Raw genomic sequence first — 25,353 nt, forward strand, 5'->3', positions numbered from 1 at the left:
AGAAACACTTTGCAGATACTGCTTTACAGTGAGGGTTTGATGATGGAATCATTGGGTAGGGACATCAAGATTCTGCATAGATATTCTAAGTTTTATTTTATTTTTTTTAAAGAGAGGGAGATTTTTTTTTAATGTTTATTTTTCAGCTCTCGGCGGACACAACATCTCTGTTTGTATGTGATGCTGAGGATGGAACCCGGGCCGCACCCATGCCAGACGAGCGCGCTACCGCTTGAGCCACATCCCCAGCCCCCAAGTTTTAATTTTTTCTGTAATGTAGGTTCTAACCATCTTGCCTTTGTTATCTTAAATATAAAAAGAGATAATGCGTTTAGAAAAGTATAAAAACATCCTATAAATAAAACTTTATCATGTACTGAGAAAGACGATAATGCGGTAAAATGAGAAAAAAAGCGTTTTTATCCTCCCTTCCCTTCATCTTTTACAACTTTCACTTAAACTTGTAATTTAAAAAATTCACTTTTAAATATTTTTTAAATGATAAGGTAACAGGTTCCAGTGCTCAGGTTGCTCCCACTTCCTTTTCTTTCTTCCATGTAATTTCTTTTTTCCATTTCCTTGAGTAGTGTCTTAACTGGCGCTCACAATAGCTCAGGGAAGGAACTGCCTGATTAATCCATTTCACAGGCTAGAAAACTGAGGAAGATCTCGGTTGATTGCTCTGACTCAACAAGCAGGCAGCCCTAAAGGACGCGTTCTGCGTCTTTTTCTAAGGGTTAAGTCTCGGTAAATAGAACAAGACTAACCAAGCCAGGTTTCCAAGCTTGGATCTCAAAACACCATTTAGCACTTGCCCTCCGGGTTCCTCCTTCTCCCCCACCCCCTCCGGGCCCCTCCCGCCCCTAGCAGCACCCTCATAGAGAGCAGGTGGTAGGCTCCGTGGCTAATGCGCAGGCGCGCGGCGCCGTGGGGCGGGGAGAGGCGGGGATTGGGGGCGGGGCGAACGCGGGCTCGGTTTGGGCCGGGGCGGGAGCCCGATTCGCCGCCACTCCAGTGCGCAGGCGCCTGGCGGTTACCGGTCTCGCCATGGAGCGGAAAGGTGAGCGGTGGAGCGGCCTCCGCCACGAGGGGCAACGGCCGCCGGGGCGAGGCCCGGGTCAGCGCCGGGAGCCTCGCCCAACCGCCGCGGTCTGGTCCTCGGGCGTGAGGCGCCCTTCCTCTGAGGTGGCGCCGACCCCCACCCCCAGTCTCCGGGCTGCGGGTCCGCGCCCCTCAGCCCGGGCGTCCTCCGGCGCTGGTGGTCACCGCCCCTCGTTCCCCGCCAGGCCGTCCCGCGCCTTGGGGCCACTCCTGAGCCCGACCCTGGGCGGGCGAGGCCGAGTCCCGCCCGCCCGCTCCCAGATCCGGCCCGAGCCCCCTCGGGCGCATCCCGCCCGGGCGCTGCGGTGCGCCCCTTGGGCCGCCAGTCCCCGGGCCGGCCGCCTAGCCAAAGCCGCGGCGCTCGCCCCGCAGCCGCCCCTCAGACAGGCCCTGCAACCGTGCCTGGCGCCCCTGCTAGGTCTCCACCCTCACCTTGGTCGCCTCTTTTTCTCCACATTCGCCCTTCACCCATCCCTCTCTCCTGCAGTGCTTGCGCTCCAGGCCCGAAAGAAAAGGACCAAGGCCAAGAAGGACAAAGCCCAAAGGAAGTGAGTCTTGTACCCCAACGCCCCCGTTCTTTGGATTTCCTCGCTCACCTCCTCTGCTCTAGTTTCGTGTCTTGAACGTGCACCGGGTTTAAGCACTCCGCGGCCCCCAACCGCATGGCCTCAGGGCTGCTTGGCGGGTCGCTCTCCGGCAACCATGTGGAAGGGAGTTTCTGTTGCGGAACGCCAGGCCTGAGCCTTAGCTGCCCCAAGCATGCTGGAAGGGCTGCTGCAGGAGGACCAGAGTCCGCTCGGCACTTCCTCCCCAAATCCACAGAGGAGTCAGAAGCTCCCCAAGTTTGGGGCCCCCTCCTGGAGCTGGTAGATCATTATCAGTCTGTCGGTGAACTCTGTCTCTTTCCTTTACTTCTCAGCGTCTAACTTGCTTCGTACGTCCGCACGGTAGGCCATCAGGAAATTCTTGAATGGATTTTTCGTATTTACTTTTGGTTCTGCCAACCACACTCTCCCTTTCCTAAAGGAGGGCATGGAGCATGCCCCTGGTTAGTCAGCTTTCTGAGCCTGCAAGGCGCATCGCCTTTTTTATAGTTTGCGGGCGGATCACACAGTCGGTGTGTTACCTCTCTTCCTAAACCTGAGTCCTCGTGAAGTCCTTTTGGAGTTAATCACCTAACGTCGTTGGTGGTTCTGATTCGGGTGTATTTCAGTGCCACGGGTCCAGTTTCATTAGCAGGATGCGTAACAGTGGATTAGACCTATTGTGGGGAACACAAAAGTTGGTCACAGCCTGGTATACACGCTCCCGGTGGATGGCTTCCGCAAGTGAGGCTTAGTCTTTTAAGAACTTTTATCTTGTATTAATGTTTAATAGCAAAGGCTTTTGGAAGTCAGCTTAGACGATCCTATGCAGAGAAAAAGTTCTAGGTCTTAATTATAGATGTGTTATTTTCTGCACCATTTCCATTTGTTTGATTTTTTTTCTTTCTTTTTTTTGGATGCTAATGTTTGGGGGAGAGCGCATAATTACTTCTCTCTTTCAATAGAGCTAAAATAGTAGGTGACCTCACTTCTTGCTCCATTTGTATTATCTGTCTTATGAAATTTTTTCTTTTGTAAGTACTTGGTGACCAAGGCATATGTGAATTGTTTGTTTACCTTTTGACTATCTACATGAAATTCAAAACCAGTTTTTAATCCCAGATTGACTGATGGAAAAAGCAAGGAGCTAACCTACTTCTAGAATGTAGGAGAAATTTAAGTGTTACTTTTTTTCTGTTCCTTAGTTTTGTTATTCCATGTGAAACTGATAAGAATGTTATAAAATGTTAGTTTTTATTGGTGTAAGGAGGTGGAGATTATCATTCACTTTTATTTTTTTTTTTTTTAAAGAAATACTTGTCTCTCAGGCCTTCTCTCTTTAACACTCATGCTATTTAGAATTTAATCTTGATAATTGGTCTGAATTATACTGTATTTGGGAGGTGAGTGTATATTGTTGACCATATAACTTTATAAAAACATCAGATATTTGTTACTTTGGATTATCTGTATCAACCATGTGCCTAGTTTGTATGTTGTTACTCTTCACTGTTATGGGTAACCTAGAGTTATTTCTGTTCTTAATTATTTCCATACTGGGACTCTTTTGCAGATATGAATTATAGATAATCCAGTATTTATTTTACTGAATATTATGTTTTATACAACTTTGACTTCTGAAACTATAAGAATTGCCCCCATTTACTTATACTCTCAAAAATGCTTTATTTTTGTCTTCTATTAGTAAGTTTTTCTTTATAGTTTTACCTCTCTTTCCCTTCTTGTTTCTCCAGCCTTCTTTTAAGTAGCTGAAATTTCTAATTAAAGTTTGTTAGATTATTGTGTCAGAAGTTCAAGCCCCACCTGACTCAGGTAACTTGACTCTGTTCAGTCACTCCTGACTACACTCCTGACAACTTTAGTTGTTTACAAATACTTGCAGATTAGTCAGGAAAAAGTTCTGAGGAAGAAACATGCCATGGAGTTTGGACTTGGACTTAGAAGATCTGGTTTTGAATTCTGATTTTGCTGCTTTTTAGCAATCTGACCTTGGACAAGTTTGTTAAGGAAACAGTCTTATATACTGTTATGATTGGTGGCTCAGTCACAATGAAAACTGGTCAGGTCCTATAGGTTACAAAAAACCAAGCATTCATTTGTAAAATTTTAGAAGCTTTTGCAAGTATATAACAGTAACTATCATCCCTAGTAATTTAGTCATGGTAGAGTACAGGTGGAAAGGATTTCAGTCCATTGATTTCGTAGATCTTAAAAACTAGAACCCACATTATTGAGATGATATGCCTGGGGGTCATGGAGCTGGTTGCAGTTGAGTGTGGGCTCCTGCCTTTCAGCCCAGTGCTTTTTAGGGCATTTCCTTTGGGTTCTTTCACTGCCTTGAAAGGTTTGAATTTTGGGAATTGTTTTACTTGATCAATTCCTTCTTCATTTCACTTTTATAAAGTTTTTACTTACTAATATTAACTTGTTGATGATAATCTTCATTTTACTTTATAGGTAAGGAAAATGAAGTTTGTTAGATTATACCTCTAGAAAATTGTAAAACTAGGATTTGAACCCAGTTCTTGTATGTTCTATAGCCCTGGTTACTAACCTTGATATCTCCAGATGACAATTCCTTTTGATGTGGCTGAGAATAAATAAGGTAGAGGCTGAGTGAAAAGAAGTTTTTGAATAAGACACCTTGGGATATCTGGGTGTGTAGTCACTCTTTCTTGACCCATTGTTTAATATCTCTGAAAGAGCCTAATGTTCTATCTCCCTTTGAGCTTTCAGTTTTCAATATGTGTACCAATTGCTATAGGCCTTTATCTAATCATCGTAAGCTTTTATGATTTAACAGTTTATAAATGCTTTTGAAATTTTTTGATGGAACATAATTTCAGAATGGATTTCCTACCTTGTAATTTTATTGCTTAGGAAGTTAGTTTGAATAGTGATTTTTCACTTTCTTTGAAATAAAATAATGTTACAGGTTTAGTATAAATTTAGTATTAAAATTATTTGAGCTGGAGAAGATCTTTTGTTCATTTGAGCACTGGATGTGTGGATTTGGGAGGGAGATGGTAGTTTTACTTCTTAATTTTCCAAAGATATAAACTGTTATATTGAAAACTTAGAAGAAAAAAGTGCTTAAAAATTCTTAATACTTTTGTCTAATAGGAAGTAGAACCTTCATACACTTGAAATAATTTTAAAAATTAAATAGTATTAGATGCTCTTTATATTTAATAATGCACCTTGAAAATTGGTTCTGTAGTAGTTCCAAATACTTCAGCCTTACTATATTATACTAAAGTCCATATTTTTTTTTTTTAAATATTTTATTTACAGTTTAGTTTTCGGCAGACACAACATCTTTGTATGTGGTGCTGAGGATCGAACCCGGGCCGCACCCATGCCAGAAGAGCGTGCTACCGCTTGAGCCACATCCCCAGCCCTTAAAGTCCATATTTTTAAAAAAATTTTTTTAGTTGTAGATGGACACAATACTTCTTTATTTTTTTTATTTATTTTTATGTGGTGCTGAGGATCAAATCCAGTGCCTCACACATGCTAGGCAAGTGTTCTACCACTGAGCTACAACCCCAGCCCCTAAATCCACCTTTTTCCCCCTAATTCCATCTTTTTTCTAAGTTTTAGAAAAAAGAGACATAGGAAATAATCTTGGATAGCATTGCATTAAATGGTTATACTAGTATTTATTTTGGCTCCTGTTAATAAACCTATATACTTTTTTTGTTCTGAGACAGGAGTCACTATGTTGCCCAGGTTGGTTTTGAATTCCTGGGGCTCAAGTGATTCTCCTGCCTTAGCCTCTTGAGGGTAGGTGAAACTATGGATGTGCCACTTGCACAGCTGAACATGTATATTCTTACTAAGACTTTTTGTCTTAGTAAGAATCATTGGGTATACTTTTGGAATCATTGGGTATACTTTTTCATAGTTAACATTATCCCAAATAGTTTATATAGCATTAAATATTCCACTGTGGGCTGTTTCCATTTTTCAGTTAATTCACAGCTAAGATGAATAGTCTTTTGGATAAGTCATTGCTTACATCAGTGATAATTTTTTAGGATAAATTCTTAGAATTACTAGAATGAGGGACTGGGGATGTGGCTCAAGCAGTAGCGCGCTCACCTGGCATGTGTGCGGCCTGGGTTTGATCCTCAGCACCACATACAAACAAAGATGTTGTGTCTGCTGAGAACTAAAAAATAAATATTAAAAAAATTCTCTCTCTCTCTCACTCTCTTTAAAAAAAAAAAAGAAAAAGAATTACTAGAATGAACATTTTAAAGGTTTTTAATTCATATTGTCAAAAGTTTTCTCCAGCCGGTGTGGTGGCTGATGCCTGTAATCCCAGAAGCTCAGGAGGCTGAGGCAGGAGGATGGTGAATTCAAAGCCAGCCCCAGCAATTTAGCAGGATCCTAAGCAATTTAGAGAGATCTTGTCTCAAAAAGAGCTGGGGATGTTGCTCAGTGGTTAAGCACCCCTGGGCCCTTTGTGGGGGGGGGGGAGGGCAAGTTTTTTCCAGAAAGGTTTAATCAGTTTAACTCCTGTTCATTTAACTCCTGTTCATATTTAACATATCCTAATCACTATTTTTCACCCTTGGAATACAAAATGGAGGATGGAGGAGAATTCCTGCTGCCTCTGAGTTTAGTGGGAGGGGAGACAGAATAACAATAGACATAGTGCTGAGTAAATTACATAGTGATGTGGTGGGAAAGAGGATTGAGAAATGGGGGATTAGGTTGCAAAATCGCAGGGGGTTTTGTTTGTTTTGTGGTACCGTTGAGCTACAATTCAAGCCATTCTTATTTTGAAACTGGGTCTCACTAAGTTGTTTAGGCTGGCCTTGAATATGCTATCATTCTGCCTCAGCCTCCTGAGTAATTGGGATTACAGGCCTTTGTCCCAAGTAAATAGTAAAATGAAGGCCATAGAGAGATTTGAAGGACTGCTTTAGGCAGAACAGTGGAAGTAGAAGTGTTCTTGGGTTTGCTACTTAGAAACTACTCGCAACCAGAAAGAACTTGAAAAAAATCTTTCCAAATGTGGCAATCTGTAAATCATCTTGTTTTTAATTTGTTTTGTCTACCCTCATCCTATCTCTTTTTTCTTTTTTTTGGTGCTGATGATCAATCCCAGGGTCTCACAGTTGCCAGGCAACTGCTCTACCACTTATCTATATCCCCAGTCCTTTTTATTTTGAGATAGGGTCTCACACAGTTGCCCAGACTTGCCTTCAACTTGAGATCTTTCTGCATGAGCCCCCCAAGTGCATGGGTTTGCAGGTATATGCCACTGTGCCTGGTGGCTCATTTTTTAATTTTGGGTTATTGGTCCTGTTTCTTTATTAGGACTATCTCCTTTGTTACATGGCATGGTTGTATTTCTCATCTTGTTACTGATTTTTTTAGATTTCGTTTATAGTGTTTTTTTTAGTGGGAGGCCACTGGGGTTTGAATTCAGGGGCACTCGACCACTGAGCCACATCCCTAGCCCTATTTTGTATTTTAATTAGAGACAGGGTCTGACTGAATTGCTTAGCACACCTTGCTTTTTGCTGAGGCTGGCTTTGAACTCAGAGATCCTCCTGCCTCAGCCTCCTGAGTCACTGGGATTATAGGTGTGCACCACCACACCTAGCTCTTTTGTTTTTTTATTTTCAAAATTTCCAATATCAACTGTTATCTTTCTTTAAAAGTTGCATTTTAATTGTGTGATTTTTTTATTGTATTTAAATATGTACTTACAAATTGCATTTCAAGAACTCTTGTCAGATATATTTTCTTTTATTCTTCCTCAGTAAATGTATATCTTAGCAAATTTTATATTTATGTTTCTACTGCAGTGAGGTTCAGGCTTGCCAAATTACTCGAAACCTACAACTTATTAAAGTGCTAAAGTTCATAGGCATTCCCTTGTTAAAAGTGAAGAAAAGAGAGATGAACTAGAATCAATTTAGACATTATAGAGTAACTGGCAGTCCTCTGCCCTGACCTTAGGTAGCTATTTGCCCAAACTCCCCAACTTTTCTCTACCACTAATGCTGGTTTGGGGACTAAATTTATTATTATTATTATTATTATTATTATTATTAAGACTGAGAAATACTACTTTACTTTCACTTATTAATTACTGAGAATTGTGAATAGTCATCATTACACAGAGTATAATGTGAATATTACAAAGCATAATAATAAAATAATAAAAATAATACTCTTTCAAAAATTGGGACATTGTCACAAGAATTGGTAGGAAGAGTAATTTGGCAGAAGTTAATAAATACTAGAATTCCATAAATCAGTCAATCAATAAATGTTATCATGCATTTTTTTAGCATGGTTTATTCATTTATTTCTATTAATTTTTTTAAACAAACACATATAGAACACTTACTAAGTGTCAGGCAGCCTGCAAACATTTCACTGAATTATCACAAATTATCATTTATTGTGACTGTTATTCTCTACATTTTACAAAGAAGTAAACAGGCATGGAGAAAGCTGTAGAGCAATGCTCCATAGCATGAGTTAGAGCCACCATTTGAGTCTGTTTATGAGAACCCAGACTTTTCACACTGTCTTGTCTGCCTCATTGTCTCAGACTACAAACTTGGTCTTTTGTCTGGAATACCTAAATTTATTTTTGTATTGTCTAAATTTATTTTTATATTTTTTGGTGCTGGTGATTTTGCAACCTAATCCCCACTTCTCAATCCACCAAAATGGTAGTATTTTAATGCTTCTCTCAATGTAGTTGATGCTAAGGAAGTAAGAAAATTCAGATACATGAGAGGGGATTTTAGAATTCTTCTCTTCCAGGTGCTATGTAATAATGTTTTTATTAAGTAGAAGTGTGTATATATATTTGTAATCTTATAGAGATTGTTTTTCTATTGAATTTAAGATGCTTTCAGTTTTAAAAGACAGCATTTTATGTACTGCTAAGAAAAAATGCTATCAATTAATCTGACATAGCATTAATAATAAGATGTGTTTTAATTTCAGAGATGTGAAATAATGGAAGTAATCCAGCTACAGTCAGTGTTGTTTCATCTGCATCTTCTTTCCTTCCTAATTTCCTGTTTCTTATTTTAAAGCAAATCCCAGACACCATAAGATATGGACTCTTAATTTTTAAAGACAACTTTAATACTAATAATCACACCTTAGAATTTTTAAAAACAAATCCTTGCTGAGTCCCCTGCTAATTTTGTTTGTATACTTCTTATTTTATTCATTTATTTTTATGTGGTACTGAGGATCAAACCCAGGGCCTCACATGTGTGAGGCCAGTGCTTTACTGCTGAGCCACAACCTCAGCCCCATCCCAGCCCTTTTTTATGTTGTTTTTAGAGATAGGGTCTCCCTGAATTGCTAAGTGCCTTGCCAAGTTGCTGAGGCTGGCTTTGAACTGGCAGTCCTCTCACTTCAACCTCCCAAGCTGCTGGGATTGCAGACATGCGCCACCAGTTTCCATTGTCTTTTAATCTATGTGTTCTCTGTGGTTCTTTTCCTTGCTAATTGGTTTCTCTTAATCTACAGGTTCTCTGTAGTTCTTTTCCTTGCTAATTTGTTTTGGCTAGATTGCTTCATATATGATATTATAGTCTATCAGGAAGCATCTACTGTCTGAATTTATCTTTTGTGTGATGTTAATGGCCATTGATCATTGCTTAGATTCATTAATTAGTGTTTCAAAATGATAATATTCTATTCCTTAATTTATTAATATAAAGAGAAACTTTACCTCATTCCTTTGGTTACCCAGAAGAACAATTTGTTATTGGTTTCCCTGCGTCCTCAAAATGACCAATAAAAATTAATTTGATTGTAAACCATGGCTCAATCCTTTGAACTTAAGTTTTTTCCTACAGTTTTATGGAGGTATCATTTACATATTACAAAACCCATATAAAACATGCAGTTTAATGGTTTTTAGTGTATTTCCGGGCTTGTATCATAATTTTAAGATTAGAATGTTTTCATTGCCCCCAAAAGAAACCTTGTACCTATTAGTAATCATTTTCCATACCTGTCCCCACCCCATTCTGTCCTGCATCCAACGCTAGGCAACTACTAATCTACTTTCTGTCTCTCTGAATTTGCCTACTTGGGACATTTCATGTAATGGAATCATATATAATAGGTGGTCTTTTGTGACTGGCTTCTTTTACTTGGCATTTAAAAAAAATAACAGCATGTGTAGCTGTTATTTTTATTTAGCCAGTTTAGAGTATCTTCAGGATGAGTCCTGAGTCCTTTAGACTCAACCGGAGGCATCTTTGATAGTTTTTTTGCTGCCTGTTATGAAAGTAAATTCAGATTTACTTTGTATATTTTCTTCCCCAGAACATAGAAGAGCCTGTTTTCTAATAATCTTTTAGTGAGAAGGGCGTTTGGAGATCACAGCCTGGGAGTTTATTCCTGTTGAGCTTATCATCATTTCTAGGCTTTTTGTGATTATAGCTGGGAAATAAGTTGTTTTTTTTCTTAACTGTTTTGATTTTACATCTCTTTCTTCCTTTATCCGATGCTTAAAAGCCCAGTTCTCAACAGCACCAGTGTGATTACATATTTTTTTTCCCACAATATATACCTAACAGTCTAGAATGACAATGCCAGCACTGACATTAACAACATGATGTAGAGTTATATTGCTGAGTTTTATAATTACCTGGATTCATTCCTTGGTGGGTAATTATGTTACAACCTGATTACCCAGATTCATATATTTTTGTTTTCATTTTACATTATCTTTGGCTTCTTTAAGATTCCAAATCTTACAGAATTATTTGTGTTTATCTGTATTGATAACTTAAAATGAATATCATGATTTTATGATTGTGTTGGGTTTTTTTCAGAGTATGGCTAATAAAACATGCTGTAAGACAAAAGGGAATGGTGGTTGTTAGAATGTGTGGAATGGGCTTCCTCCTTTATATCTGAAGAAAGATGTCTTAGCTCCTGCTGCTTATTCTGTGAAAAAAATGAGTCTAGTGTTACCATTTCTTAAGAGAAATTGTTTGAGAGAAGCTGAAAATCTTTATGTAATTCTCCAGATTGTTTAGTGTTTACAATTTTGGGGCAGGAGTTTACCAGAGATTGAACCCAGGAGTGCTTAATTACTGAGCCCATCGCAGACCATTTTTATATTTTACACAGTCTCACTAAATTGCTAATGCTGGTTTTGAACTTGTGATCCTCCTGCCTCAGCCTCCTGAGCCATTGGGTTTACAGTCATGTACCACCACACCCAGCTAGTGTTCACAATTTTTTAAAAACCCCTTGTAAACAGTGTGGGGACAAGATTTGTTTATAGCCAATGGTTTGTAACCTTAGAGTCTTTGGGTGAAAGTTAGGCATTAATAGACCTGTCTAAAGCAACCTCTCCCAAAGAGATAGTAGTAAGCATTGTTGTGGAGGATCCCTGTAGTTCTTTGAGTCTTTAACTTGATAATTTTTGTAAATTTGATAAAGACCCACAAGATCAGTTGTGAAAGACCATAGTATCCAGTTTAACAAGGAATGATTTCAGAAAGTTATAAGAAGCCACAAAATAATTTAAATATGCTTTGTTCATTTTTGGAGAAGTATTGTAGCAAAATATTCCTACTGGATACAAAAGTCAATTGGCAGGAGCTAGATAATAGAAATCATGTTTATTTTTTTCCATGGTGTGCCTTCATTTGTATAGATGAAGATTAAGTTCACATATAATTTGCTATTAGGTAACATTTCCTGGTGATTTAAATGCTTAAATAATGTTGAAGATTACATATATATAAAATGATAACATTTTATATATATTTTTAGCTATGTATGTTGTGAATAAACATCAATGCATGGAGATGATTTACCATAAAATTAGTGTTAGTACCATAAAATATTATGCTGGTAACCCTTATTATTTAATTTACTCAAAATTCTGAATCCTTTTTTTAAAGCATTTTAAAGAAGTCTGCCAATCCTTTTGGGGGTGATCTTTTGTTTCCTGGAATAGTAGAGTAGCCTTATTCTTTTTGTTTTGTAGTGCTGGCTTGTTTTATAACTGATAATAAATGTGCCTTATGGACAACCATCTTGTTTACTTTTTTATTTTTTTTGGTAATGGAAATAGAACATATGGGCTTTATCACTGAGTATCACTGAGCTACAGCTTCACCAGTGATGTTTGTTTTGTTTTTGAGTTGGGGTCTTGCTAAAATGCTGAAGCTGACCATCCTTTTTTTTTTATATTATTTTTTAATTATAGGTGGACACAATGTCTTTATTTTGCTTTATGTGGTGCTGAGTTTAGAACCCAGTGCCTCACGTATGCTAGGTGAACACTTTACCTCTGAGCCACAACCTCAGCTCAAGCTGACCATCCTTCTACTAAAAGCCTCCCAAATTCCTGGGACTACGGGAGTACACCATTGTGCCCAGCCTTGTGTACTTTGCTTTTAATTGTGGTGTTGCTCTTCAGCTATGGCAGTTTTCGAATGTCAAAATTTGATCAAAATGCCAGGTTCTCTCCCTCTGGCTGCATATGAATTTGGTGGTAATCTTTCTTTTGTGAGTTCTTATGGCTTTGAGAGTAGAGTTAACAGGAATTGTATTTTGCCTTTTTTTTTTTTTTTTTAACTAGTATGGAGAAAGGTAACCCATGCTTATGTTTCTAGGTGGAAGGGCAATAAAGACATACGTTCTTATGCTATTTACCAAAAAGAGCTTGTCCTTTTGACACATAGTCTCAAGTTCCAACCTGCCTCTAATACCATTGTTAGTTGAACTTGAACAGTATCTTATTGCCATGAGTTACCTTTAGTTGTTGATGGCAAGGTTCTGAGGATGAAATGCATGTTAAGTGCCGAGCTGAAGTAAAATGCTCCCTTCCTCATGCTTTTTGTTCCTTACTTAAATGGGTTTACCTTTGGCTTTGGGTAAATTAGGTAACCCATGCTTATGTAGGTGGAGATGATACCTTTATTTTGTTTATCTATTTTTATGGGGTTCTGAGAGGATTGAACCCAGCACTTCACACGTGAGAGGCAAGCGAGCGCTCTACCGTTGAGCCATAACCCAGCCCCTACCTCTGGCTTTATGTGATGTTTCTTATTACTATTCATGTATCAAACTCATCTGTTGGTATTCTACAGATGTATATCAGGTCTGAAACCAGATATGGATTATATTTAATTATTTATATATATAATACTTGATAAATTTTAATTTTGATATTGCCAAACCCTAGCTTCAGTTCCAGGATTTTTTTTTCCTTGCAATATTGGGAATTGAACCCAAGGAGCACTCTACTATTGAGCTACATTCCCAGTCCTTTTATTTTTTGAGACAGAGTCTTGCCAAGTTGCACAGGCTAGCCTCAAGCTTGTTAGCTTCCTGCCTCAGCCTCCTGAGTAGCTGGGATTTCAGGTATGTGCCCATAGGAGCCTGGCCAGTTCCAGAATTTCTCAGTTGAGAAACTTAGATTACTTGAAGATGTTTCAGAAGTTAAGTTCAGATAAATTTAGATACAAAAAGGATTATGTCAGTTTGCAGAAGAAAGTATCTTTCAGGAAAATATATATGGAAAAAGTAGTGGGAGAAATTTAGCATTTATTGAATTTCATCATGTGTGGGTGCTAGAACTAAAATAGCATCTCATTAAATCTTTGCCTCAGTTTTGAGTGTGATACTCTAGATGGGATATAAAGATGACTAGAATATAGCCAACCCCTCCTCAAGGTGCTTTTGATTTCTTAAAGGAAGTAAATATACAAATAGGATTTTCTTTGGTTTGCCATAACAAGCTACCACAAACTGGATGGCTTAAATAACAAATTCATTATCTAACAGTTCTGAAGGCTAGAAGTCTAAAAATCAAGATGTCAGCAAGATAGGTTCCTTCTGGGAACTGTGAGGGAGAATTGACTTTTTAAAAAAAAAAAAAATATATATATATGTTTTGGTTGTAGATGGGCACAATACTTTTATTTATTTATCTTTATGTAGTGCTGAGGACCGAACCCAGTGCCTCACCCATGCTAGGTGAGTGCTCTACCACTGAGCCACAACCCCAGCCCAGAATTGACCTCTTTTCCTTTCCTTTACTTGGTCATCTCCTTGGGTCCAAAATTTTCATTTTTTTATAAGGATACCAGTCATAGTAAATAAGGCCTCATCCTAATAATTTTAATTTCATATTTGGATTCTGTATCTAAATAAGATCACAGTTTTAAATACTGGAGGTTAGGATTGCAACATCTTATAATCCATAACTAACCAACCCTAGAAGATACTTCTCAGTATTAGGAAATCCTACTGTTCCCCATCCCCTAAAGAAAAAAGAAAAGACTGAAGTTTACATGTAAGTAAACTAAAATTTCTAAAAAGTTATTTTCTTTTTGTTTTTATTTGTGCTTTTTAGTTATACATGATAGTAGAATGTATTTTGTCATATTATACATACATGGAGAATAGCTTCCATTCATGTGGTTGTACATGATGTAGAGTTACACTGGTTGTGTGTTCATATATGAACATAGGAAAATCATGTCTGGTTCATTCTCTAAGTGTTATTTTCTAGTGAGTTTTCAGTTTATCTTTTTTTTATTCATTTGTATTTTTTTTATTGGTACATTTCAATTGTATGTTACAGTGGGCTTTGTTGTTACATATTTGTACATGCACATAGTTTGGTCAGTTGTATTCCCTAACACCTCCTTTTCCCCTCCTTTTAGTGTGTCTTTTATCTAAGTTACTTTTAAGATTCAAAATATCTTCAAATCAGTTCTTCCTTATGATTTTCAGTTTTATTTTTAGAACCTCCGTTTTTGAATCATTCCATATTAAACTCTAGCATCTTTCATTTTCTTACCCAAATGTCACAACCCTATTTAAAATAGTGTGAGCCGGGTTCTGTGACACATGCCTGTAATCCCAGTGACTTGGGAGGCTGAGGCAGGAGGTCCAAAAGTTCAAGGCCCTCAGCAATTTAGCGAGACCCTGTCTCGAAGTTTTTTTTTTTTTTTTTTTTTTTTTTTTTTAAGTGGATGTGGGAAGGACAGAGGCTGGGCATGTGGCCCAGTGATTTAGTGCCCCTGAATTCAATCCCTGGTACCAAATAATAAAATAGTATGAGCACACTCTGCCCTTATATTAATTTTTCTCTAGCCTTTTTCATAGCCTGATTGTTACAGAACATGTATTTCCTGGAGAGACAATATTGAGTTATGATTCTGATATCCCAGCTTTTACTGTTCACCATCTGAAATTCAAGATAGTTTTAGATAAAATAGGCCTTTTTTGTCCCCTCATGCTAGAACATAAACAAAATGAAGGCAGGAACATTTTTTACTTATACCTGTATTTTCAGTGATTAGAAAAGTACCTAGCAGACTCAGTAAAAATAGGTTGTAAATGAACAAATATTTGCTTTTTCCCTTATTTCCTATACACATTGCTAAAATTTGTGTTCAGGCACAAATTTAAGCACAGGATTAGCATATCCTCACAAATCCTTATGAGAGGGTAGGTATTATTCCTGCCCTCGTTTTACACATGAGGCAGCTGAAACACTGAGAACTTCTTTCACTAGTAGTTTATCCAAAGTCATGGAGCTCTTCTGGTAAACTACAGAGCCAGGATCAAACACAAGTCTTCTAATTGCAGAGACCTTGGCTATAACTTCAGTACCACTTCTGCACTGTCTCCTGCATCTTTGCTTTCCAGTACTGCTATATTTTACCAAACCTTCCCAAGGAATCTTTCTAAAGCACTTCTTTTGTAGGGTCACTCTGACACCATTTATTCTAGTTCCATTAGGGAAGTAGTTGGAGGTAAAGGTGTAATGGGCTTCAAGTGAAGAATGATGAGTAATAACTAAAGGTGAAAGAAAAATGCCTGGTATGTTCTAGACATTTCGGTATGGTAGTGAGCAAAGAAAAGTTGGCTTTGTGAAGCTTACATTCTGTGTGATTGTGGGGAAGAAGACAATAAAATGTCAAGTGTTGGAGAAAATTAGCAGAGTAAGGAAATGTCAGGGAGCCTGTGGCAAAGAGAGATGTTTAAACAGAAGGTCAGCAGCCAAATTATCTGAAAAGGTGTGACACTAACAAAGACCTGAGGAGATAAAAGAGATGGAGTTGGAGGGAAATGAAAAGTCCAGATCAAGGGCTGGGGATGTGGCTGAAGCGGTAGCGCGCTCGACTGGCATGCGTGCGGCCCGAGTTCGATCCTCAGCACCACATACAAACGAAGATGTTGTGTCTGCCAATAACTAAACAATAAATATTAAAAAAAAAAAAAAGAAAAGTCCAGATCAAGTAAGACATTAGGGTCTTTGTGGGGGGAAAAATATATTTTGAGGGTAGTGGTTGTCTAATATTTGTGCTTTATTAAGTATTATCAGTTTTGTTTTTATTTTAAGTATAATGGAGTCTAAAAGCCTGCTTCCTGTGAAAACAGGGCTTCTGGGATTAGGAGATGACAAACAGTGCCTTCTACTGGATCTTATCATAAATGTAGATAGTAAGCTTTCCAGAAAATAAACAGGCTCTACAAAGTGAGTTGCTAGCTGAGTCCTATAAATGGAAAATGTGGGTGCCTGGAAAAAAACCTTAGAAATATTCAAGATCAAGTTAAAAACATCATGTTCCTTTACCCCCATATGTATTTCATGTATTCTCTTAGACATTCATTTACATAACCACATTATAATTACATTAATACAGTATTATTATTTAATCCAGGTCATATTTATATTTTGTCAGTTTTGTCCCAATGCCATTGATAGAAAAAAAAACCTTTTAATTTTTTTCTGGTCCAGTGTCCAATCCAAGATCTCATATTTCATTTAGTTTGTATGTCTCTAAATCTAGAACAGTCTAGGGTTTTTTTTTTTTTTTTTTTTTTGGTGTGGGGATTGAACTCAGGGACACTCAACCACAGAGCCATATCCCTAGCCCTATTTTGTATTTTATTTAGACACAGGGTCTCACTGAATTGCTTAGCACCTCACTTTTGCTGGGGCAGGCTTTGAACTCACGATCCTCCTGCCTCAGCCTCCCGAGCCGCTGGGATTACAGGTACATGCCACCATGCCCAGCTCTAGAATAGTTTTGTAGCCTGCCTCCTTTGTTTTTCCTGACATTGTCATTTTTAAAGAATACAAACTATTAATAGAATGTTCCTCAGTTTGGGTTTTTGTGTTTCCGTATGATCCAGGTTGTGATGTATGATATTGCCTAATTAATTGCATTTTCCTTGATGCATCACACCACTTAGAAGCACATACCTAGTATTGGTGGTGTTATCTTTGATCACTTAGTTAACATAGTACCTCAAAATGGGGATTATTTAATACTTACATTTTCCCACATGATTATGATCAGCATTCAGTTATTGGAAGGAACTTTGGCTTTTCACCATTAATTTATTTTTCATCATAGTCGCCGTCATTGGTATGAGTTTATGGAAGTTATTGTATTCAAAGAGTTTTAATCCATTATACTCATTTTGATGCTCATTCATTTAGCTATTTAAAATCCCTTCAAGTTAACTCCTTGTCCTTTTTGTCATGCCTCCTTCATTTTTTGAGTACTTCTATACTTTCTGGCACAGCAAGATGGTCTAGGTTCATTTTTTTGTTGTTTTTGTGGATGAACCTTTATTTTTATTTATTTATTTATTTTTAGAGAGAGAGAGAATTTTAATATTTATTTTTTAGTTCTCGGCGAACACAACATCATTGTTTGTATGTGGTGCTGGGGATCGAACCCGGGTCGCACTCATGCCAGGCGAGCGTGCTATCGCTTGAGCCACATCCCCAGCCCTATTTTTATTTATTTTTATGTTGTACTAACAACTGAACCCAGTGTCTCACATGCTAGGCAAGCACTCTACACTGAACCACAACCCCAGGCTAGGTTCATCTTGTACTTTGCCTGCCTCAACCCTGGGATCAGTCATTTCCTTGAAGAGCCTTGCTTTCTTATAGAGGAGACTTGTATTGAGAAAACAAGATTCAGGCATGGTTTTAGTTAGAATTTTATGTTGGTATAGCAGTAGATTTTTGTGCATCCGATTTTTTTTTTATCCAATGAAAATCTTAGAAGGCAGAATCTGTGATAATTATTCTTAGGTTCGTTCCTTGGTATTGTTCTATACTGAATGGGCTACAAGAACAATGCTAAGCAATGTTGTAGTGAAGCTCCATATTTACATTTTTAACAACAATCTTATTGTGGAATGTGAGATTAGTAAGTAATCTAAATAGTTGAATACATGAAGATATATACTGCTTTGGAAGATTCAGGTTTAATAAGTTGTTTCTAAATCTATAAATCTCACATTACACTAACAATATTTTGTAAAGAACCAAAGCAGATTCCAGACAGTATGAAAAAATTAAAATGTAGCCAGGCACAGTGCCTCATGCCTATAATCCCATCTACTCAGAAGGCTGAGTTCAAGGCCAACCTGACAACATAGTGAGATCCTGTCTCTGGAGTAGAGGTGGGCAAACAAAACATTCTGGAAAAATGTAATAATAAAGATGGTGGTGTAAATCTGCCCTACCAAATATTGAAATATGAAGTTCTAATAATTAAAATTGATTGGTTTTTAACCTTGAATAGCCAAAATAGTGAAACAGAATAGAGGATCCAGAAAGAGAACCCAATGCATGGGAGTTTAGTGCTATTAAGGTTATGTATTCAGATGAATAGAGAAAATCTACTGAGTTCAAAACTTCTTTGTAGGGTTGTTTTTTTTTTCTTTGTACCAAAGATTGAATTCAGGGCCACTTGACCACTGCGGCACATCCCAGCTCTATTTTGTATTTTATTTAGAGATAGAGTCTGACTGAGTTGCTTAGCACCTCACTTTTTACTGAGGCTGGCTTTGAACTTGTGATCCTCCTGCCTCAGCCTCCTGAGCCACTGGGATTACATGCGTGCAGCTTCTTTGTAGTTCAAGTCTTCAGGATATATCCCACTTAAGGGTTAACAGGGTACTTTGTCCAAGATGAATTGAATTATTTTTTTCATCTGCATTTAATTTTAGAGTTTGCTTTTCCCATTGTTTTTTTCTTTATTTAGTAATCAAAACATTTATATTTTTTTCAATAAGTCCTCCTTATCCTCATCCTAATCCTACACAGTGCCTAAAGGTAACCATTTCATTCATTTCTGATATCATTTTTGCATGAAAATAAGCAAGTATAAATGTTGTTTTTCCATCTTTCTTCAGTTATTATGTAGGAAGCATACTATATGTACATTATTTTGCACTGTGTATGTGTGTATTTTCCCTTAACAATATACCAGTACATCCTGAAATCCTGTCATAAGTTGGTTTGGTTTGGTTTTGTTTTTGGTACTGGGGATTGAACCCAGAGGCACTTAACTACTGTAACTACTGAGGCACATCCTCGGCCCCTTTTTCGTCTTTTCTCTCCCCCCCCCCCCTTTTTAATTTGAAACAGCATCTCCCCAAGTTACTTAGGGCCTTTCTGAAGCTGGCTTTGAACTTATAGTCCTCCTGCCTCAGCCTCCTGAGCTGTTGGGATGCATGCACCCCTGCACCTGGTTTCATGAGTTATTAAAGATCTTTTTTTGTGGATTTCTAGCTATTTTCAAGTTCTTATTTTTAATAGAGACCCCAACAGGAAATGGTAGTTGATACATATGTCTTGTGTGTTAACGATATAAGAGAAGTGACTGAGAGTACAGCCATATGTAAAGAAATGACCTGTTTACTTCATGTTTTAGCTTTCAGTAAATATTTAAGATATAATATTGTGGGATTTCTATAATTTTCTGTGAAGAGCTTTAGCCAACATTTTTATTTGATACAACTACCAGTGTATAGTCACCTTGAATTTATAGGACTTTTACCATTCTTTGAAATTCCATTTCTCTTTACCAGGTTTGCAAAGTTCAAAAAGTTAATATTTGAAATTGAAAAGGAAGTGGTTCTACATTGTTAATAGAGTATAAATTGGTATAACATATGAAAGAATTTAGTGAATATGTATCAAAAAGTAAATTGCACATACCACTTGGCCGGTTTTTTTCTGAATTTGTTACATTGATATATATATATATAATATTATTCATAGTAGTTGTGACATTAGAAGAAAATGGGCATGGAGAGCAAGCTATTTTTAAGAATATTTAAGAATACTTTATCACTACTAAAGTAATAATTTCTAAAATGTTACTAAGTGGAAAAGGAATACATACCTTGGACATTGTTTTGTTGTTAGCCATTGTTTAAAAGTAATTATGGAGCTGGGGCTAGGACCCAGCAATAGCATACTTGCCTAGCATGTGTGAGGCACTGGGTTCCATTCTCAACACCACATATAAATAAATAAATAAAAATAAAGGTCTAATCAACAACTAAGAAAATATTTTTTTTAAAAAAGAAATTATGTATGCATGTACACATGCACACTCTTATATACAATAGTGAATAAATTGGCTTCTGGTCCCTTTCAGAAAGGGAAAATGAGGGATTGGTAAACTGAGGTGAGAAAAAGACTTAATTTTTTAGAGTGAGCAACAATCAATCAATCAATCAATTTTATTTATAACTCAAAGTAGTAGTTTATTTCTTCCTAATGTAAAATTCTGGGATATGACCTTAGCTGTTACATGACTCTGCTCCCTGAAGTATCAAGGACCAAGCCTCTTTCTAGCTTGCTTCTGCCATCCTAGATTGTGGTTCTTATCCTTAAGGACCAAGGTAGCCTTTGTGTTCCCAGCATGAAAAGAAAAAGACCAATTGCTAGGGTTCCAATTGCTTCTTTAGAGTTTTCCTCTTGCTAATCATGTGGGCATAAATAGCTTAAAGAGTTTGGAAAGTAGGTTCTCTCTGGTACGGTATCCATGTGCCCAGCTTAAAAAGTTGATTACTGTGGAAAAGGGGGAGAATGAATAAGCAATCTAAAGAACTAAAATGTTCTAATAATCTCTATGATTTGAAGATTAAAGTAAATGGCAAACACATTTTAGTTCCCTAAGGTAATAAAGCTTACTGTACCTTAAAAACTCAGACATACATCAGTTTCTTAGAAATGTTGCTACTTTGAATTTACCTGAGATCATACAAGAGGATTTCAAAGTGGTTAAAGGACACTAAATTTTAGATTTAAAAAGCGATGTATAAAAATTTTCAGGTAGGTTTTATTAAAAGGACTCCCTAAGACCATAGAAACGCAGAAAAATTTGAAACTTAAGAAATTTTCCAAACTAGTTTATGAAAAATTGTTCTGTGAAGTGTCCTCCTGAAGTAGAGGTTTTGCAGGATCTTAAGCCGACTCCTATTTTTGTTCTCACTGATCTTTTAAAGAGTTCCACCTGTTGTCCTTAGGTAGGGGCTTCTTGGAAATTTAAGGGCTTTTCTCCTAGTCTGTTGCTATTATTGCTGCTTTCTTACTCCATAAGAAAATTCCTCCTCTCCTACCACTCTACATTTAGGGAACTCTTTACCTTACTTTCTAAAATTCCTTTCTCACCTTAATTACTCATTACTTTATAGCATTTTATTCTATTTGGAAATCAGCATCATTTTTCTTATTTATGGAAGAGAGGTATCAGACCTGAATGAAAGGCCTATGCACACTTTTTGTTTAGGTTGAATAGGTATGGAGCTGATCATGATGCTGATTCCAACTAAATGCCAAAAACTAAACAGTTCACTCTGCAATACCATCATCCACACTAAAAGCCTTTGTTTTCTCCAGTTTTGTTCACTTTAGAGAAAAGACAACCTTTTTTCCCCACTACAAGATAAATACCAGCCTGTCTACTGTGCAGGATAAGGTATCAACTTCATTTATACAGTCCTTCGGTTAATCTCTCTTTTAACCGTTCCTCTTCTTAAACTCTAATGCCATCATGCCTATACTTTGAGTTTTATCAGGCAACATAAGTTGGTGGTCTCCTCTACTACAGTCTATACTTTTCTGTTTTGGAGACTGGGTCTTGCTGTGTGCCCCAGTTGCTGGACTTAAACTTGTGAAACTCCTGCTTTTGCCACCTGAATAGTTGGTATTACAGATGTGTCTCTTTTTCTAGGTTGCCAGCACTTGCTGGTTTTTTTTTCCCTCTATTTTTGTGGACTTATACCTTTACTCCTTTCTTTCCATTTTATTGGCTTTGAACAGGGAAATGATGTAAATGCACTTGTTCAGTCCATTATCTAACTTGTTTCTAGCTTTTTGCTGTGGTGACTATCACTGTGTCCAAATCTTTGTGCACATCTTAAGTTTTCTCCCTAATTAAAAAGATTATTTTGAAATAATCAAGATTCATAGGAAGTTGCAAAGTTAGTACAAAGAGGTACCTACCCATATCCTTCAGCTGATTGCTCCCACTGGTACTTCTTAATGTATTGATATAGGACTACAGTATCAAAATCAGGAAACTGACATTGGTATAAAGTGCATGTGTATATTAGGGTAAATATTTAGAAGTGAAATAGTTTATTTAAATATTTATCTTAGGGTAAATATTTAGAAGTGAAATAGTTCAAACTTGTGATTATTGCCAGATTATGTATATGTCTTATTTAGAACACTTGTTATAAGTAATCAAATTCAATCTCAGTCTATATTCTGGGATTAATAGATAGGGAGCTGTCCATGATGCTGGGCTTCGAATGTATCTCCATAGATTTGCCTTTTTCTACCCCTAGCCAGTAAATGTTTTAACATTCTTTTCTTTTCTTTCTTTTATTTTTTAAAGAGAGAGAGACAGAGACAGAATTTTTTTAATATTTATTTTTTAGTTTTCGGCGGACACAACATCTTTGTTTGTATGTGGTGCTGAGGATCGAACCTGGGCCGCACGCATGCCGGGCGAGTGCGCTACCGCTTGAGCCACATCCTCCGCCCTAACATTATTTTCTTGTATTTTTTTTACTTCATTCTCAGACATTATCTTTCCTTATTTGACAGCTGTCATTGTCTCTGACAACTCTGTGGTCCTTACTGATTAAAAATTCAAAAATAGAGCTTTTTCCAGCATTCATCTTTACCTTTGGAGGGATTCTAGTTGATCTTGTTGACTCATGGTGGGAGTAAGTTGGGTAGGGCCACGTGGTTGGCTGCCTTCCTAGATTGGAAGGTGGCAATTCCTGAGAGGAAATAATGTCAGGCAAAAAGTATCAGCCTGGTCTCTTCTGCAACAAAAAATTTCCCAATTTTTTAAATGATGTGAGTTTTGTGAGCCATTCTCATTGGAAAAGATTCCAGCAGTTCAGAATTATAGCATACAGGACAATAAAGAAACTCACGTTATGTTCCCCCATATCCCTTATACATTACTTTTTCCAAAGGAGAATCCTGTCAACAGTTGTTCATATCCTTGAAATTCCCTTGCATTTTATTTTTATATATATATATTAAAGTACATAGGTACATATAAAGGGAAGGGTGATAAATTAACTACAATATTATTCAGCTTCTTGTCTTTTTCATTTTACTAGTGTGTCTTAGAGAGCCTTTTTTTTTTTTAATGGTAGTACCTTTCCATTAGGATATGCCATAATTTACTTCTGTGTTTTACAAATTATATTCATATTTCCTGCTTAATAAAAAAAAAATGGAATTTAGATGTTGTATGACATCACAGCATCTTTCCAAGGCACTGTTAAAAAGTTCCTGCGTAGGGCTGGGGTTGTAGCTCAGTGGCAGAGCACTTGGCCTAACATGTGTGAGGCACTGGGTTCAATCCTTAGCACCACATAAAAATAAATAAAGGTATTTTGTTCATCTACAACTACCCCCCCAAAAAAAAAAAAAAAAGTTTCTGCATAGAATTTTTGGGTTATTTTTTTCTGTTTGAAAGAATAGATACAAAATTTAGCATATATGATTATACAACCTGTATAACTCTACATCATGTACAATCAGAAGAATGAGAAGTTACACTCCATTTATGTATGATGTGTCAAAATGCATTCTAGTGTCTTGTATAAATAATTAGAATAAATAAAAGAAACAAAATCCAAAAATAAATATAAATAAATATATATATTTAGAACATGATTGCTTGTTATCCAAAATGTCTATATATACTTTTCATTTATTTGAACTGTTTATTTCCCATAAAGTAGAGAAGTAAGTTAACTATACTTTCATGCATATACAAGTTTGTTCAAGCATTAAAACAGGTAGTTGTATTCCCTCCCATATCCATTTTATAGTAAGAGAGGCCATACAAAGTAACTCTTTGTAATAACTTGATGGGTAATGGCAATAAGATTCCCACATGTGAAGTCTTAGTGTTGGGTTTTGTTGAACCTGAAAACAATCATAGCTTATGTTTTAAATAACATACTTGAGATGTACCCCCCAAACAATTAATATAATATAAACACTTTAACTCATCACCCAGCTTAAAAAATAAATTACCACAAAACTGATATCCATGTGTATCTCTCCTCTTCCACATAGCCTATATTATAGTTCCCCTATAGAATTAATAAATCCTGAGTTGTTTTTTCCTCCTCTTCCTGTGTTTCTATGGCCATCCCTAAAAGATAATTTTTATGTTTTTAAACTTTGATTTAAATATTCTTTATCTTCTTGTTTTCAGTTGATTTCTTAATGTTTATGTAATTTATTCATGCTGATGCATATAGATAATTTATTTTTACTGTTGGGAATAATATTTCCTTGTTTCAGAATGCAGACTGTACTTATCCATTCTCCTGTTGATGGACATTTAGTTATTTCCAGCTTTTGGTTAGTAAAAATAATGCTGCTATGAATATGATCATACAAACTACTACTTGGTTGATAAATAATAACAAAAGTGAAAACAACATAAAAGTTCATAAATTGATGAATGGTTAGATAAAATAATGGAATATTATTCAGCTATAAAAAGGAATAAAGTACTGATACATGTTCTAAAATGGATGAACCTTAAAAACATTATGTAAGTGAAAGAAGTCAGTCATATAATACCACATAGTGTATGATTCTATTTATATGAATATCCAGAAGAGACAAGTTCATTGAGACAGAAGGTAGATGAGTGGTTGCTAGAGTCTTAGATGTGGATAATAGTGGCTGTTAGTGGTTTTGGGGTTCGTTAGGGAATGATGAAATGTTCTAAAGACAGATCATGATAAGAGTGTGCAACTGAATATATTAATAAAAACATTGGGCTATACATCTTAGATGTATGAGTTTATGTTGTTTGAACTATAGAAGTTAAGAATAATTTACAGTCTTTTTTTCAAAATCAATCCACTAGTAGATTGTAAGCCATTTTGGAGGGTCACTAATAGAATTTATTTTTTTAAAAAAATGGGAGCAAAAGGGTAGCTCACAGATCTTATTTAGGTGTATCAATTTCATGAAACATATAATCAAATAAAAATAGTTTGGGAGAGGGTTAGTTCTGGGGATTGAATCTAGGACCACTCTACACACTAAGCTAGATGTTCCCTTTGTATTTTGAGACAGAGGTCTCACTTAGTTGCCAAGACTGACTTCCATCTTGTGATCCTCTTGCCTCAGCCTCTCATAGCTGGGATTATAGGTTGTATACCTGTAAGGTGCCAAGCTTAAATACCATGCTCTTGATGATTACGAATGCATAGTATTTGCACACAAGAGGTCCTCAATAAAATTTTGATACTTAGGTGTTACTATTTATTTGGGTGACTA

At 36.8% G+C, this 25,353-nt stretch overlaps 1 protein-coding gene across 4 annotated transcripts in view; it reads left to right on the forward strand.

The window, feature by feature from the left end:
* Nucleotides 1-990: 990 nt before the first annotated feature.
* Srpk1 (SRSF protein kinase 1) overlaps nucleotides 991-25,353 on the forward strand; it is a 64,925-nt gene continuing 40,562 nt past the window's right edge. Inside the window, exons 1-2 of one of the 4 annotated variants that reach the window (XM_027943592.2) lie at nucleotides 991-1,060; nucleotides 1,589-1,649. In XM_027943592.2, the coding sequence (XP_027799393.1) occupies nucleotides 1,048-1,060; nucleotides 1,589-1,649 (74 nt within the window). In that variant the 5' untranslated portion in view covers nucleotides 991-1,047. Of the gene's footprint in view, nucleotides 1,650-1,977; nucleotides 2,049-25,353 lie in introns of those variants that run through there. The other 3 variants (XM_071613456.1, XM_027943591.2, XM_071613455.1) reach the window with 3 other exon arrangements.

The sequence above is a fragment of the Marmota flaviventris genome, chromosome 6 (genome assembly GCF_047511675.1).
Source record: "Marmota flaviventris isolate mMarFla1 chromosome 6, mMarFla1.hap1, whole genome shotgun sequence".
Taxonomy (NCBI): Eukaryota; Metazoa; Chordata; class Mammalia; order Rodentia; family Sciuridae; genus Marmota; species Marmota flaviventris.